Genomic DNA, 17,604 nt, shown 5'->3' with positions numbered 1-17,604 from the left:
TCAGAGATTAGATGTTAAGACTTACCAACAACTGGTTCAACTGTGTTACTGCCAGAATAGAATGGGAGAGCTTTGGCAGTAATAGAAGGGACAGCTATAGGAGATGAACGATCTGATCCAACACTGGAGGCCAGACTAGAAGTTACATGTGAAGCAAGTGGGTTAATGGCTGAAAAAACACTGAGATGGTTCTGTTAAAAAGAAACAAACAGTATATGTAATCACACAAAACCACACTTTTACACATATGTATGTACAAACTTATAAAATAAATAATGCATTTTTAAAAGAACCACCCTCTGAATTAATACATTAGGATAATTTCACTTATCATTTATCAGCAAATGCGCTTCTCCAATGTGTCTGGACATCACTACCATACAATGGAATTCTGCTTTCAGAAAAAATGTATCTAAATGCTAGCAAATAAGCTCATAATTATATAATAACATAATTAGTCAGCTGAAGTATGATGCTCTTTTTCAAAGGGAAAATATCAAATATCTTAGGAATCGTACCATTTCATTATGCATTCACACACAAATTATATTCTATATTGGAGTTTTGGTCTCTAAATTTTCTCATTTAATCTAAATGCAGTTGGTGCATAAACTGATCTTTGTTTTAGACAACCAAGAAACATGACTGCACTGCACACATACATCACAGTAGATAATGACCTATACCTGTGCTACTTCTTTCTAGCGGTAGAAAGTCATGCAGAAACACTTTTTAGGGCAAATCACAAAAAATGTGAAGAGTTTCCAAGGCTGCCACTCTCCCTGATTTATAGATGTGTAAAGGAAAAGACCCAATGTATACTTTTAAACTGGTTCACGTGCTTTCACTGCTCCATACAGAAGTCACAGGATCCACCTTTATCTTGTGCTTTTTCTCCTTATTTATTCAGCACCACTCCTCCTGCTTTTTAAATGTAACACACATTTTAATCCTCCACTTCAGTTTATACACTCCTGTATGACTGCATGAATGGCAAACGGTAGAACTTCTGTTCTCATTTATCCTGATCACTGTCATTAGCAAAGCAGCAGGGTTCTTGTTCTAGCAGTGCAAAGATGGCAGAGTTTTAAGCTCCTTTGCACATATAGAATCACCTCTAACACTTAGTGTTAGACTCATCACAGGTCAAAACTATGCTCTCTTCCCTGTCACTAACTGTTTTTGAGCACAAAAATGACCAGAGGGATGGAACACCTCTTCTGTGAGGAATGGCTGAGAGAGTTGGGGTTGTTTATCCTGGAGGAAAACTCCAGGGACACCTTCTTGGGGACTTTCAGTTGCTACAAGGGGCCTGCAAGAAAGATGCGGAAAGACTTCTTAGCAGGGCCTGTTGTGACAGGACAAGGGGTGATGGTTTTAAACTAAAAGAGGCAAAATTCAGACTGGATGTAAGGAAAACATTCTTTACAGTGAGGGTGGTAAAATACTAGCACAGTTTGCCCAGAGAGGCAGTGGATGTACCATTCCTGGAGATATGTCAGGCCAGGCTGGATGTGGTTCTGGGCAACCTGATCTAAAGAAAGATGCCCCGGCTCACTGCAGGGGGGTTGGACTAGATGAGCTTTGAAGGTTTCTTCCAACCCAAACTATTCTGTGATTCTATTATTCTGTGATCTGACACTTGAACAACTGTATCATCATCCTCCTTTTGGCCTTCCTTAAACTTTATCAATCCATCCTCAAATCACATTAATCAAGAATTTCACTGTGAAAAACTATGCCACAGAATTGCTAGAATCAAAAGCATCCCCAAATTGCCTCATAATCTTCTCACCCCTCTTACTCCCTGCAGTACCCAACCACTGTACATTTCCACAGAATCTACAGCTTGCTGTCCAAGACCATGTTCAGACAGCATTAACTGCATTAACTCCAAGGAGGGAGACCTCACAAGCTATCTGGGCAGCCTGTTCCAATGGTGTTTCATGAACAGTAAAAACTATTTTTATACGCTTAGACAGAACCTCCTATGTTTCAGTTTGTGCCCAGTGACTCTTGTGCTGACACTGGGCACAAATTTTACTTAGACTATGCTGTAAAGTGCCACATAACTTTCATAGTGCTTTAATAAATTATTAGAAAGGAAAAATATTTACAGCATTTAGCTTTTGGCAATACCTGCTTGTTGTTTTGTTCATTTGATTTCTGCCGATTCTCAGCTGGGAAGCTTCGATGCTTTGCCTGGAAGAACAATAATCTCTGTAATATATGAACTTAATGAGTCATTGCTGTAAAATATATTACTAGTTTATGAAGGGTCAGGGACATCTCTGTAATGACATCTTCAACAGGCTGACTTAATTTCCCTCACTGCACTCCCATATGGATAACTAAATTTTAATGATCATAGAGTAAATCTACATGGAAAAGGAACAGCAGTTGCGGTTGCTCCACTTAGATGCATAATTGAGCCCATGCAAGTTATTTCTGGTCCAAAAATTGAGCAGCCATGTTAGCATTATGTTAGCATGCTGAGCAGCCATGTTAGCATATGCGACATGTTACTGCTGTGACAGAAGTAACATGTCCCATATGCTCACCAACTGAGGAATACTTCTCCAAGAGGCTGGAGGGATAGAAGTCCGAGATTACCAAGTTTGAGTGGAACTCCCTAGATTTTCCCATGAAGTGATTAGTAATAAATACAAATAAAATAAAATAAAAAAATCAAAGTGCAAATTTTCTTTGAACACCATTCTATGAATGAAAGGTAACTCATGAAAAACATGAGACACACTTAAATAAAACAATTCTAAGCAATTTCTCTTTGCCCACTGTGTTCCTGCAGAGCAGGATCCAAGGATCTCTTTATTTTCAGACCAGTAATTTTCAGTGACTTCCTAAAACTGCTGTAAACTCTGTAAGGTGCTCTCTTCTCCCTCGGAAAAGACAATTCTTTTTGCTGCCTTTAAGCAGCCTTGTTGTGTCAATTCTTTCTTTCCTTTTGGAGAAGCGGTCTTGTAGTGAAAGCTCCCAAGCAGTAACAGCTCTCCTCCCTCTTTATATGCCCACCATTTTAGAAACTATTTTTTCAGTTGCAAAGTCCATCACTAGGCAACTTCAATGTGGACACTAAAAGGCAAGTACATGACATTTCTGTTGCTGAGACACATTCTTTGGAGCAGTATATTACTCACTAAAACCAGCAAAATAGATCTCCACCAACGGTTACATTCTTTCGCAATTATCGCTGTCTCACGTTCAGAAAGCAGTCAGTTGACACTGCAACTGCCTTGCTTCCGCAAAATCTGATCAATGACCATTTGATCCCTACATATAGGGAAACTGAAATTTTCCTGTCACAATGACCAGCTCTCTAACTTATAGCCTGTCTGAACATGTACATGTAAGAAAGCAAAGCTAGCTGCACAACTTTAGAGTAATGATCTTGCCATTACCTACAACTTACCATTTGAAAAGAAAAAAAACCAACACTTTCCTTCCTTTAATATTCTCCATCTTTTGCTTCTGCACTTCTCTGTGCATCTCACATTATAAAAATCAATTCTGACAAATCACAGGTTTGCAAGAAGGCTGAACAGCTTGGCTGTAGCTTTTTAAATGTGTTTTTTGAGGTCCTTTTTTGAACAGGTCCCTTCTGACAATTCAGAAATGTAAACAGTATTATAACAGAGTGAGAAAAAATTAGATTTAACAGGTAAATCCCATGCTTTCAGCTTTTTCCTCACAGGCCAACAGAGCTGTTTCATTTCCCTGAAAAATACCAGTCTTCCCTTCTCCCAGCTGTCTCTAACATTGCCCATTTTCTCCCCAGTCCCCAACTAAAGGATTGTAACTGCTCATCAACTGCAATTTCAACCATTCTCCTCTCATTGCTAATGCTACAGATCTCTCTCTCTCTTCAAGAGGCTTGTTATATTTTACCACCTATGTCTGTCTGGAAAATTAACTTGTCCAAGGAGAGAGGCAGCTGCAGGTGGGAGAAGAAACAGATTGCAATTAAATCAAAGATTGGAACTCATAAATAATACCAACAGCCAGAAATTAATGTATCTTTTCACCATCCATTTTCAACAATAATTAAAACTGAATCTTACCAAGCCTAGCTACAATTTCCCCACCACCACTGTTACCTTCTTTTGTTCTGGGCAATACAAGCTTAAAGTGACAGCTGTAAGATTTCTGCAAAGTTACAATTTATTGCATGTCTTCTGAGCTGGAGTGACTGTATGAGTGTTCTTGGCCTGTGACAACTGTAATTTGATGCAGTTTAGCTCACTAAAGATGATTATTCAAACTCTGCGTTCTAAATGATCAAAAATCAGCGCTGATACACAAGGCAGACAACCTTTCCCGCAAAATCTAATTTAAGACATTTGTACACTGATGTGTATGTATTATTCACGTACCTGATCTTCTCTTTCAAAGCCTGGTGCTTTTGGATAGCTAGATGTCGGTGAAGAAACACCTGATGTGCTAGACTCAGAACACAAAATGCCATTTGCTAATGATCTCTGTCTACAGAGAGGTCCAAGGGGAGATAAAGAACTACTGCTACCAGAACTTGATGTTACAGCTGGACTTGAAGAACAGGAAATCTGTAGAAGACAGAAAACAGTGTCTAATATACTCTAGGATATTTTTCTTTTATTTACAGCTATAGTCTTCCTCTGTAACACAATCTGTTGAATTTATAAAGTCATTTCAGTCTTATGTCAATACAACACTAACTTTGTTTATTTGTATGTATTTTTGGTATTAGCTTAAAAAGTAGCAGATGACAAAAGTAACATGGAGCTTTTGGAAGTGCACAGACTTCAAATGGAGGTGCATTTGTACACACCAGAATATAGCCTTGTTTGGTTCTAAGCACAAAATCAATCATAGACAGAGATTACTTAATGGATATTAATTTACAATAAAGGAATACTTGCTTTCTGACAACCCTGATTTCCACTCATTCATATATTTCTTAATTTACAGTTTAATGCAAGCATTATACAACATTTCACTCTTGTAAAAGAACTCGTATGGATCAAGCCAAGCAGCTCAAAAAGAATAAAACACGTAGAATCTTGGCAAACAGCATCTCAATGTTTTGTTTTTTTTTTTAATCTCAAAAGCCTGTTTTGCGAGATTTTAGACATTACTGATTTTATAATTTTTAGTTCTGATGTATATTTCCCATAGAGTTTCAAACTTCTAAAGTAGAAAACGTAAGCTAAAGGTACAATCTTTAAGTAGCTCTGGATATTTTTTTTGCCAAAAGTACAATTCTGATCAACCTGGAATTTATGAACTCAGGTGCCAGCATTCTATGATAATATGTTTGACTGGAACTGGGGGCATTGCTTGTTATCTTTTAGTAAACATCTTTACAGTAAACTCTTCCATTTTCTTAAACTAGATTCATAAGTAGACTCACAAAGGCAGTATGGAAACAGTTGCATCCCACATTTATGCCTAACAGTCCAATGGTGAGAACCCTCAGTAATGATACACATTTCAATACCTTCTATGCTTGTTTCTGAACAGAAACTGCCAGCTCTCAAGGAACTGAACTAGTCGATACAGTAACAGAATGAACTTCTGCCAAAGTGGTTTTGGTTTGTTTAAATACAAAATACACACGGAACCAGAGAGACTACATAATAAGTATAAAGTTTACTGTTGAACCTTAGGGTTAACCCTAACCCTTAATTTTATTCTATGCTCCAGAGAATGTGAAAGTAAGTTAAAGCAAATCAGGATTTTAACAGGAAACATCTCTCTCCCCAGAATCATATAACCTCAAAATGTCCTTTCTGCGCAGCAGGAATTTCACATTCAAATTCCTGTAAATCAGGAAGGGGACCCACATGAACCTAGATGAGGTCTTAACTCTGGAAAGAAAAACAAAACACCTCCAATAACTATAAGCCCTATACTTGGTGAAGATTATTACCTATGCATTCACTACTGTCACTACAGAAAATCTCCAGTCACGAACCTTATGCATGTGGAGTTCTGTAATTAGATTGCTTCTGAAGTCCAAAGACAGTTTCTCTATACGAGTCTGAAATGTACATATACCTTGAGAGGTGACAGAAATAGAATGGGCACCACAGCCAAAATCATTAAATTGCTAGCCAAGGTGTACTTAACTTCTGAAGTCAAAGGCTGAAGAATTAATGCTTTGACCACAAGCTTGTTACGACATGCAATGTTTCTCTTTCTGTTACCATTTACTCTGAATCCAAAACTGAGGATTGCCCAACGTATGGCAATGCTAAGTTTGCACATTTTTCAGTTCTAAAATACTGAAATCCTTACTTTATCCTAGAGAGAAAAAGAAAATAAAAGGACACGGAAAAAAACAAAACACCAACCAAAACCAAAACAAAGAAAAAAAAAAACAACCATCAAGTGAAATAAATTTGTTGTTGTTGCTTTCCTCAATAAATACATGCTAAGGTATTCAGTTCCATATCAAAAGATTTTGAAAACTTTTTATGAATAACATAGTTACATCTTGTAAGTACACTTAAAACCATAGTTCTGGTGGCATACGGCTGCTTAATGCAGCAGATAAATATGTAAGTAAAAATGACTAGGCAGCAAAGGCAGACTAACACCTGAAGTAAGATACTAATTTTGACAAACTACTGACTCAGTTTAATGATGAGGTCCCTAATCTGCACAGAATGTTTCTCAGATGTCCATTATTTCAGCTAGGCATGAAACAGATTATTTTCCTGACACAGGAAGATATTCATCATGGTTGCATCCCTACAATGCGACCTAATAAAAATCAGGGGGAGAGGGAGGAAGGAAGATAGCCAGTATGGATTACTTTTCCTGGAGGGCAACCTGCGGACAACAGAGCCGTAAGTGGGGAACAATGCCCTTGCTCACCCAGAAGCATTGGTCTCAAGGTACAGAGTTACTGGTCAAGATCAGATGGTATCAGGCACATAGACCATTATACAGGACCAAAATGTGGGCCCTCTCTGGAAGGAAATGGGAAGGAAACAGGAGACATGATCACCTGGGCTTTGGAGAAGGCTGAATTTTTTTTGCATCACTCTTCACTGGCAAGAGCTCCAGCCACACCACCCAAGAAGAAGGTAAAGGCAGAGACATAATCCAAAACAGTCTGTGGGAGAGTGAAGAACTGCCTGCTGTAGTTGAAGATCAGGTTCAAGAACATCTAAGAAAACTGAAGGTGCACAAGTCCATGCGACCTGACAAGATGCATCCACGGGTTCAGATGAAGCTGCCAAGCTCCCATTATGCATGATGTCTGAGAAGTCGTGGCAGTCTGGTAAAGTTCTTTCTGACTGCAAAAGGGAAAACATAACCCACATTTTCAAAAAGAGGAAAAAGGAAGGCCCAGGGAACTACAGGCCAGTCAGTCTCACCTCGGTGCCCAGCAAGATCATGGAGCAGACCCTCCTGGAAACAGTGCTAAGGCACATAGAAACTAAGGAGGTGACTGGAGGCAGCCAATATAGCCTCACTAAGGGCAAATCATGCCTGACAAATTTGGTGGCTTTTGATGATGGGGCTATGGCATTAGTGGATAATGGGAGAACGACTTACATCATCTACCTGGACTTGCGCAATGCATCTGACACTGTCCCAGACAACACCCTTGTCTCTAAACTGGGAAGGCATGGATTTGATGGATGGACGACTCGGTGCGCAAGGAATTGGCTGGATGGCCGCATGCAAAGACTTGCGGTCAATGGCTCAATGTCCAAGTAGAGACCAGTGACAAGTGGTGTCCCTCAGGGGTCAATATTGAGACCAGCACTCTTTAACATCTTTGTGGGCGACATGGACGGTGGTATTGAGTGTACTCTCAGCAAGTCTGCTGATGAGACCAAGCTGTGTGGTGCAGTTGGCAAGCTGGAGGGAAGGGATGGGATGCAGGCTGGAAAGGTGAGCCCGTGTGAACCTCATGAAGGTCAGCAAGGCCATGTGCAAGGTCCTGCACCTGGGCTGGGGCAATCCCAGGCACAAATACAGGCTGGGCAGAGACTGGATAGAGCAGTCCTGAGAAGGACTTGGGGATGATGGTTAACAGAAAGCTCAACATGACCTGGCATGGTGCGCTTGTAGCCCAGAACCCCTCTTTGTGTGCTGGGCTGCATCCCCAGAGCATGAGCAACAGGTCGAGGGAAGAGATTCTCCCCCTCTGTTGTACTCAGGGGAGACCCCACCTGGAGTACTGTGTCCAGCTCTGGGGCCCCAACTTTAGAAGGACACAAAGCTGTTGGAGCGAGTCCAGAAGAGGCCATGAGGATGATCGGAGGGCTGGAGCAGCTCTGCTCTGGAGCCAGGCTGAGAGAGCTGGGCTAGTTCAGCCTGGAGAAGAGAAGACTCCTTCAGGGGAGACCTTAGAGCAGTTCCCAATGCCTAAAGAGGCTACAAGAAACCTGGAGAGGGGCTTTTTACAACCACATGTTTTGATAGGACAAAGGGTAACTGCTTTAACCTGAAAGAGGGTAAATTTACATTAAATATAAAGGAGAAATTCTTCACTATGAGTGATGAGGCAGTGGCACAGGCTGCCCAGAGAAGCTGTGGCTGCCCCATCCCTGGCAATGTTCAAGGCCAGGCTGAACGGGCCTTGGAGGTGTCCCTGCCCATGGCAGGAAGCTGGAACTGGACGATCTTTAAGGCCCCTTGTAATCCAAACCAATCTGGGATTCTATGAAAATGAGTGCAATGGGAAGAAGGGAAACTGTCAATGATTAATTTTTAATCAGTGCTGAAGAATTTACATTTTGGTATCCGTGTTGCCATGAACAGCAATGTTCTCAGCACTACTGACGCTACAAAAATCTATTGACAATTGTTAGTCTTAATTTAGGATTTTGGGGGGGGGGGGGGGGGGCTTTTTTTTATTTATTAAGCACAAACAGAAGCTAGAATCCAGAGTTGCCTCAACTCTAGAGGAAGCCTTCAGTAGCATCTTTGTAAACTGATCTACAAGTGTAAGTGAAGACTTGTATCTTTTTATTTTCCGAGTGTGGGATAGGGGCCTGAGAGATTTTAGTACTCTTCAGGAATGCATCCCTCCTAAAAATGGAAATCTGCTCTGTTGTGCAGTCAAAGACATAAGCACAGGAGGGACACAGTTCAATCCCTAAGGATTCAGAGTCTACTCTAATGGAAGACAAGTACTTGGTGACATTCCTTACTTTATAAGCTTACCTTAACAAGGGTTACACCCTCATAATGTATAAAGAAATAATTTATCACTATTCATCCCTGCAGCTAAATTGCTTAGTAAAAGAGCATGTAGAACAAGTGATATATTCTTTCCCTTTGTTCTTGTCTGCTCTATGCCTTTGCTTACAGCTGAGCTTCTACAAAGAAAATGAGAAAACATATACCTATAAAATTAGCTGCATTTCCTATGAAAATAGAAGCTTCTTGAGTTCCTTGATTTGCATTATATCTTGTAGCTTTAAATGTACTGTTATGTTGCTTGCATTTGAGAGGGGTGGAGGAGAAGATGACAGGAAGTGGAAACGTGTTTTTAATTAAGCTGTGAAACTAATTTTGGTCTCAAGTGACTTATGTCCTTCCTACATCCCTCACTGTCTCAGTCCAATTGACAGTCCAAATGACAGTCCAATTGACAAGGCAATTTAAGATGAAGACATAAGAATACAGTATAGGTAAGATAACAAGGTATATATTTAAAACAGTTACACAGCCTCCCTTCACTATCAACCTGAATCATATGGAATCTTAATGGACTCATTCTTCCAATAACATTTATAGACGGGCGAACAGATACTATCACAATCTACAAATGGGGACCTAAGCCACTTGCTCAAAGAGGAATATTATGATTGTGCAAAGAACTGAGTTTAAGTGTCTCAAATACTACACAATCCTTTTCCTCAAGAAGCAAATGAAACAGTAGGATACTCCCCCAACATACTATAACAGGATATGTGAAAGAAGTTTTGGAAGATAAATAGAGTTTGTTTTGAAGACACAAAGGAAGAGACGCATGGAAAGTCCAATTTCATCACGATAAAAACCTCTAAAATTGACTTTACTCAGGGCCAGTGTCTGACAGTGATGAAAATGAGGATGAAGGAGGGGACAGAAAAGCAAACAGCTTACTGGAACAGAGAGAAAAACACGAACTATGAATGTACCTGAGTTGCTGGGATATGGAAAATGGAGGAGGGAGGAAAACAGACTGACTACTTAAATAATAAAATTAAGCAGTTTACGGCAGATGGAAAAGGTAAGAGCAAGCAAGCAACAAAATGCAAGCATTAAACATGGAAAAACAGAAGACCAACCTGCTAATGACTGAATATTAAATAAAAATAAAAAAATAAAAAAAAGAAGTGCATCAACCAATGCTGCAGGTATGCAGTCAATTTAAGTAGTCAGCTGAAAGAACAACAGAACATTTTGCCAGACATCAGAAAAAAAGGTGGCCACTTGCAATAAAACTTTAAGTAGAAAGTGCAAGAAGGAGGTAGGGTCAACTTTTCCATTTTCACACTTGAACAGGAGCACAGGCAGAGACTCACTGAGAATGGAATGGAAAATGTAGACAATGTTCGTCAGACTCCTAATGACTAACGGAAAAATATACGTATATCGAAGAAGATTCCCTACGTCTGGAAGGAGCAGGTAATATTTTCAGCTGTACCTAAATCATTCATGAAAGGCTGAGAAGCTTCTGTGAGAAGAAATGCTTTTATGGGTCTCTCCTGAAAGGTCCAGAACCTTAGCAACAACAAAATTAGCTTCCTGAATAAGAAGGTAGACCCTGTCTCAGAACCTTTCATATAAAGAAGCAGACTTCTGCACTGAGAACCTAAGATAAAAGGTAGGCATATTAGTATCTTTATTCTCAATCTACAGGACAGCAATATGAAGCTACATAAAGAAAGCCAGGAGTTTCTGGACTATTTACTGGCAATTCCTTTTAAATGTTCTTTTAAATACGTCCTTTTATCTGGTTTCTAACCAAACAGCATTGACTGACAGTGCTGGAAAGCTAGAAGTGAAAATTCTGGGAATAAATGTGTATGTACTTATGACTCTGCACCAAGGTAAGAAAGGTAAGAAAAACACAGGTCAGGAGAGAACAAGAGAGATGTCACTATATATTTTTTATATATATATTATATATATATATTATTTTGGAACAATCAGAAAACCTAACAAAACAATCTATTCCAACAAATACTAGAAGGAAAACAATGAAATCTCTGCAATGTATCTTTCTCCTTTCTCTCCCTCACCCGTAGCTGATAAAATTTGCTACTATAAATATACATTTATCACCCTTGTAATTAAACTCTCTACTACCAAACACACTACATGTACTGCACCACTGAAAGATGCTTTAAGCATAAAGCATGTTAACGCAGGTTATCAATTCATTTCTAATGTTAACAAATTAGGGCACAGAAGAGGGCTGGGATCAGTCAAGATCTCCCATGAATAAAACCTTTCCTTCAGAAAAAAAAGACATATGCAAATTAAGCTGCCCTGTAGTTGTATATTTGATTAACAATGATGTTCCTCACATTCAAAATATTGCATCTAAAGACAAAAAACAACAAGAGAAAACACAAATAATACATAGTAAAATCTGGTGCCGGGCATACATTCCAGTTAGGCTTACACTACCAGTTAAATATTATTGCCTGATATTTACTATAGCTGTGTTTTTCTTCTCTTTTGCTGAAGTACAAAGAAAGAAAAAACAGATGTTTAGGAAGTAAAATAAACATTGTATATTGGCACAGTGATTATCAGTAACTTTTCCAGAATTATTTACACTTACATTTCCAGACTGCCCACTGCTATTTGTAATGCTGTTTGTGGAGTTATGACTGCTGCTCCATTCATTTGCAATTCCTACGCTGTCTGCTGAAAACAGGTGAGCGCCTGGCTTTGATTGACAACCAGTTTGCAGTATGACTACATTCATGGTGTCCTCTGTTGAAGGAATCCCCAACAAATTACACACAGATTTGATACTTAGCTGTGTGAATTAAACAATTACATACCTACTACCAACAAAGCACCTGTCACATGGAAACATAAATCACACACAAGAAATCCTTCTCTCTTTTTTTTTAATATAAGCATAAAAGGCAAGGTAAGAATATATAACAAATATATAATACACCATTACGTATTTGTGGCTACTAACAAATGTGATACTCTTATTTTCTTGTTCCATCAAAAACTGGTGGGACATTGATTGAAATCGATATATTTAAAGTATTCTAGATTTTGTTTTGTTTTCCAGAATCTGTCACACCAGGGTTTAAGGACAACATTTGTTAGAACTCCTAACCAGAAAGGTAACATCATAACTGCAGGGATCTTCGTTTTCTTTTTCCAGACTAGAATCAACTGACTTAATCACAAAACAATTGGGAGAGAACATGGGACTTGTACAATTTAACTTAAAAAGGAATAAAAATATTTGAGAAAGTTCATTAGTAACTTACATGTAAATGGTGATCAATGATTTGTTAATTTTCATACCAGAAAATTCAGCTCAAGGTGACTGAACAGTTACTCTGCAACTCCCCAAAGGCTACTTTGTTAAACCATTACACATCTTGGATATTTGATTCTCTAAATCTGCAATATACTAAGGAGATTTAGACTTCTAGTTTTATAGGCAAATGATGAGTTAACAAAAAAGTTTAGTTTAGTAAGCAATTGTTGTTACTAACATTTCTCACCTCATAATCCATGCACACAAGACATCAAAGTAACGAAGTCAGAACTGAAAGCAAAAATCTCTTAATAAATTCTATAGGTATAGCAAGATTTTTTTCATCTCTAGCCACGTCTGCGTATCTAATGGGTAATGATAAACTACAGTTAAAAATCAAATTTTAATATTTGTCTCTAGTAGAAACAGTAAGTAGGTCTGACAGAGTGCATGAAAGTACAAGTCACAGTAAGAAACAGCATGAGTATGAGATACATAGATGCCTCTCTTTAGTGGAAGATTGTTTCTATGATGCAGATTTTTTCTACCTGGTATTTTATTCATCACAACTCTGCAACCTTCTGACTACACAGTTCAATGTTTTACCAAATATTTCCTCTATTGTATAAATTACAAAAATGTGGAAGTGGCTCACAAAAGAAAAAGGAAAAAGCTCCACTGAGTACCACTCTGCACACAAGTCCACCCACATCCCCCTCAAAAAAGGAAAAAAACAACCAGAGGGTTTACAAAGATGATGTCACTAGAGTCGTGCTGTTCCTCCTGCAGAACGGGAGTGCAAATAACAATTGGGAAGACAAGAACAGATGTGCTGGATTTTTTTAGTTTACCTGACTTCCACTATGTACCACCTTACTGTAGAGCTGCTTTGCCAGAGCAGCCACCTTATGTCCAGTCAACCCTCACAGTCACAGGAAAAGCCCTATCTGATTCATGATCTCTCCTACATCTTCCATTAGCATTTTTTCCCTGACACAACCACACATGGGTCCAACATTCTGTAAATGAGTGCAAGTAGTCATACCACGCCAAAAGGGTAGCATAAGACTGCTTTCCAAACATTTCAAAGAGAAATGGTCTCTCCTTTCTCTTTCCAAGGTATCTAGGGAGAATAACATTATTAATTCTTGCTATTCTGCTTATTGATAGTTAAGTCAGACAGACACATTAAATTCAGAATGTACGCTTCTATATCATTGTAATTTCTTCCAGGAATGTACATCATGGTTTGTGGCCAGCTGCACAAAAGTAACAAATTCTACAGCATAAGCTTCCCCCAGTCTAGCCATATTTTCTCAAAGACCTACAGCTCTTGTAGGAGGTTGCAACTGACAGAAAAGCAAGTGTCTTGTGTGGTGGCCTATCTCATGGTGATCCCTGAAGCTCATGGAAGTTAGCACAGTTCTCAAAAAGAGTTTCAACTATCTAATGCTAATACAGCAGTGCTTCAGGGATAATGTATCAGTAGCCTATATAGGAATAGGGTTGTATGCTTTATGAGATACAACTTTTTCAGCTATACAGGCTCCTTAGAGTTTGCACTAACAAGGCTTGGGTATTATGCATACAAGAGTTACCACAGTCAGAAGTGTTTTCATTATTGCAGTCTTGGTACCAATAGGAGAGAACAGTCTTGGATGAACAACCTGAAGGCAAATGCATTCAGTAACAGAAGCTGTTACAGAGGAGATCAAAGAGTTTCCAAACTCTTGCCAGCAGAGTTTCGGTCTGCCCATGTTTCTGTTTCAAAAAAAAATAATCTGTTCTTTAAGATGCCAGTTGTAGTCAGGCAGGCAGTGCACAAATGACTGCCAAATTGCTGTTCATTGCTTTAAGAGAATCTGTTATTGAAGTGTCCCCATATACCCTGGTTACCCTCTGTTTTGCAAAGGGAGATATGTCAGATCCCACCACCTCTCTACTTTTCAGGATTAGGTGCCCTCCCTCCTGTCATCACAAGGTGTCTTTGGGACTACAGTTGGACCTAGGATTTCAGCCAGAGGGGGGGGAAAATCAAGAGGTGACATTTACAGGATAATGCTGCCTGCAGCCAGGGCCTGAAGGGAAAAGCAGTCTTCGAGGAAGAAGGGGGGTGGGGGTGGAAATGGTCAGCTGGTTCTGAGGAAATAACTGAGAGAACACTAGGAATGCAATTATAGAATATGTGTGCTCCCGCAAATTATTTCACACAGAACAATAAAAATTGCTGGGATACATGTATGAATGGTGGGAAATATTCCTCTATCCATTCCACATAGGCAGGGCTTCAATGAAGTTAGGTGGAGAACACATGTAATTTGTGATTCAAAGAGATCCATGAACCACGAACCATTTCATACTGATAATAAGATCTACAACTCTGAAACCATTTTCTCCCCTTCCCTAATACAGAAATCATTTTATTCTACTAACAGAGCAGACAGAATATCAGAGCTGCTAAACTAAGCCTGAAGTTGCTGCCAATAGCAGAATGGCACTCTTGCTGATACTAAACAAACATCTAACTTCTGATGAACTATTCAGACTACCAGAGACAGGGAGAGGGTACTGCTGCAAGATTTCAAGTTCCTTTGTTGAGATTCCCTGCTTATATAGTCTTCATTCAAGATGATGAAAGCCAGAGTTCCAGAGCATGCTTGGCTGAGCATGTCTCAAGTCTCTTCTGATGGACATTAAATTCCAACACAACTACATGCAGAAAATTAAGCTGCTGCTTCTCAATTAGCACTGCTAACATGTTTAAAGTCTCAGGAATTCTCTCAAAGTTCTGAAGATTTTTAAAGAGTACAAGAATTTACCCGGGTAACTATAGACCAGTCAGCCTCACCTCCATCCCTGGGAAAGTGATGGAACACCTTATCCTTGGTGCCACCTTAAGGCATATCAAGCATAAGAGGGTTATGAGGGGCAGTCAACATGGCTTCACCAAGGGGAAGTCATGCTTGACCAATCTCATAGTCTTTTATGAGGAAATAACACGGTGGATGGATGATGGCAGAGCGGTGGATGTGGTCTACCTTGACTTCAGCAAAGCATTTGACACAGTCTCCCACAGCATCCTCACAGCTAAATTGAGGAAGTGTGCTCTGGATGATCAGGTAGTGAGGTGGACTGTGAACTGGCTGAAGGAGAGAAGCCAGAGAGTTGTAGTCTATGGGGCGGAGTCCAGTTGGAGGCCTGTATCTAGTGGAGTGCCTCAAGGGTCAGTACTGGGACCAGTATTATTTAATATATTCATCAACGATTTAGATGAGGGAATTGAGTGTACTATCAGCAAGTTTGCTGATGACACTAAGCTGGGAGGAGTGGCTGACACGCCAGAAGGCTGTGCTGCCATCCAGCGAGACCTGGACAGGCTGGAGAGTTGGGCAGGGAATAACTTGATGAAATATAACAAGGGAAAGCGTAGAGTCCTGCATCTGGGCAGGAACAACCCCAGGTTCCAGTATAGGCTGGGAAACGACCTGTTAGAGAGCAGCGTAGGGGAGAGGGACCTGGGGGTCCTAGTGGACGACAGGATGACCATGAGCCAACACTGTGCCCTTGTGGCCAAGAAGGCCAATGGCATCCTGGGGTGTATCAGAAGGGCGGTGGTTAGTAGGTCAAGAGAGGTCCTCCTTCCCCTCTACTCTGCCCTGGTGAGACCCCATCTGGAATATTGTGTCCAGTTCTGGGCCCCTCAGTTCAAGAAGGACAGGGACCTGCTGGAGTGAGTCCAGCGCAGGGCAACTAAGATGATTAAGGGAGTGGAGCATCTCCATTATGAGGAAAGACTGAGGGAGCTGGGTCTCTATAGTTTGGAGAAGAGGAGACTGAGGGGTGACCTTATTAGTGTATATAAATATATAAAGGGGGAGTGTCACGAGGATGGAGCCAGGCTCTACTCAGTGGCAAACAATGATAGGACAAGGGGTAATGGGTACAAACTGGAACACAAGAGGTTCCACTTAAACTTGAGAAGAAACTTCTTCTCAGTGAGGGTGACAGAACACTGGAACAGGCTGCCCAGGGAGGCTGTGGAGTCTCCTTCCCTGGAGACATTCAAAACCCGCCTGGACACATTCCTGTGTAACACTATCTAGGTGTTACTGCTCCGGCAGGGGGATTGGACTAGATGATCTTTTGAGGTCCCTTCCAATCTCTAGCATACTGTGATACTGTGAATTCATCCTACAGAGTGGAAGAAAGAATGGGCAGGGGTAAAACATTATCAACAGATTAGAAAGATACCCCTTAGGGAGAATAAGATCAGCAAATTGTTAAGTTTGCACTTTCCTTCAGCCCTCTATCATTTGGCCTGAGCAAGGCCTAACTTTTCCTTAGAGATGTAAATCTTGTTTATTGTCAATAAGAGCTTCATTTGAGAATGATTCAAGCATCAACTGGACTGTTAAAAGATACTAATGATCAAGACACACAGAAGTAGATCATGATGGGGATCTCAAAAGAACTCCAGTCTCCATGAGCTCTGCTGAGTTTATTCTAAACAGTCTTCATGCTGGACAGGCAAGAGGGGAGGACAGCATTCACTATGCTCTAAGAAAGGAAACAAGAAAACACTCCCACAGGAGATTTTCATCGTGACACAATTATACCATGCTGCACATATGCAGTATATTTGTTTAAATCATACTCTTTCAGCCGTTTCAGAAAAGTAAAACTTGTATCAGATAAAGAGAAAAGTAGACTTAGTGCCATAAATCACCTCTGTAAGAAAATGTGCATTTTCAGACTTCCTGAGTCAAAGACATACTTGCCAAAACTGGCAAACAGTGAAGGACTTGACCTAGGAGACAGCCTCAACAGCATGAAAATAAAGGCAGCAAGGTACTTTTGATGTGAAGAAGCAGTTTATAAAGACTTGATTGCCATAATGGTTTGAAAGCTTGTTAGGTCTTAGAATAATGGGCTTCTTGAAATAAATACAGGCGGTTACTTATCCTTCTTCTTCTTCGAGGAACAAAACCTAACAAAAGTAAAATGGATCATACCACAGAAATTAAAAGACAAGGTCACCATACCACACACTCTCAGAAACAAGAGCTGTGTGCAGCAAGAATGATTCTGTTCATTGAAAGTCTTTTAGGTAAGCATGTGACATAGTAAGAGGTTGT

General features: G+C 40.0%; 1 protein-coding gene across 8 annotated transcripts in view; it reads right to left on the bottom strand.

Moving 5' to 3' along the window:
• The window catches only part of UNKL (unk like zinc finger), a 54,404-nt gene that overhangs the window by 16,685 nt on the left and 20,115 nt on the right, over positions 1-17,604 (bottom strand). For 6 of the 8 annotated variants that reach the window (XM_061473608.1, XM_061473609.1, XM_061473613.1 and 3 more), the window contains 4 exons: positions 11,801-11,955; positions 4,392-4,580; positions 2,140-2,202; positions 26-191 (listed from right to left, as the gene is read on the bottom strand). In XM_061473608.1, the coding sequence (XP_061329592.1) occupies positions 26-191; positions 2,140-2,202; positions 4,392-4,580; positions 11,801-11,955 (573 nt within the window). The remainder of the gene's footprint in view (positions 1-25; positions 192-2,139; positions 2,203-4,391; positions 4,581-11,800; positions 11,956-17,604) is intronic. The other 2 variants (XM_061473610.1, XM_061473615.1) reach the window with 1 other exon arrangement.

This window comes from Pezoporus flaviventris, unplaced genomic scaffold, assembly GCF_033815535.1.
Source record: "Pezoporus flaviventris isolate CSIRO_AGI_PZ_B2104156 unplaced genomic scaffold, CSIRO_AGI_Pfla_v1 ptg000078l, whole genome shotgun sequence".
Taxonomy (NCBI): Eukaryota; Metazoa; Chordata; class Aves; order Psittaciformes; family Psittacidae; genus Pezoporus; species Pezoporus flaviventris.
The sequence above is the reverse complement of the archived record's forward strand: the minus strand, read 5'-3'. Positions and strand labels throughout refer to the sequence as shown.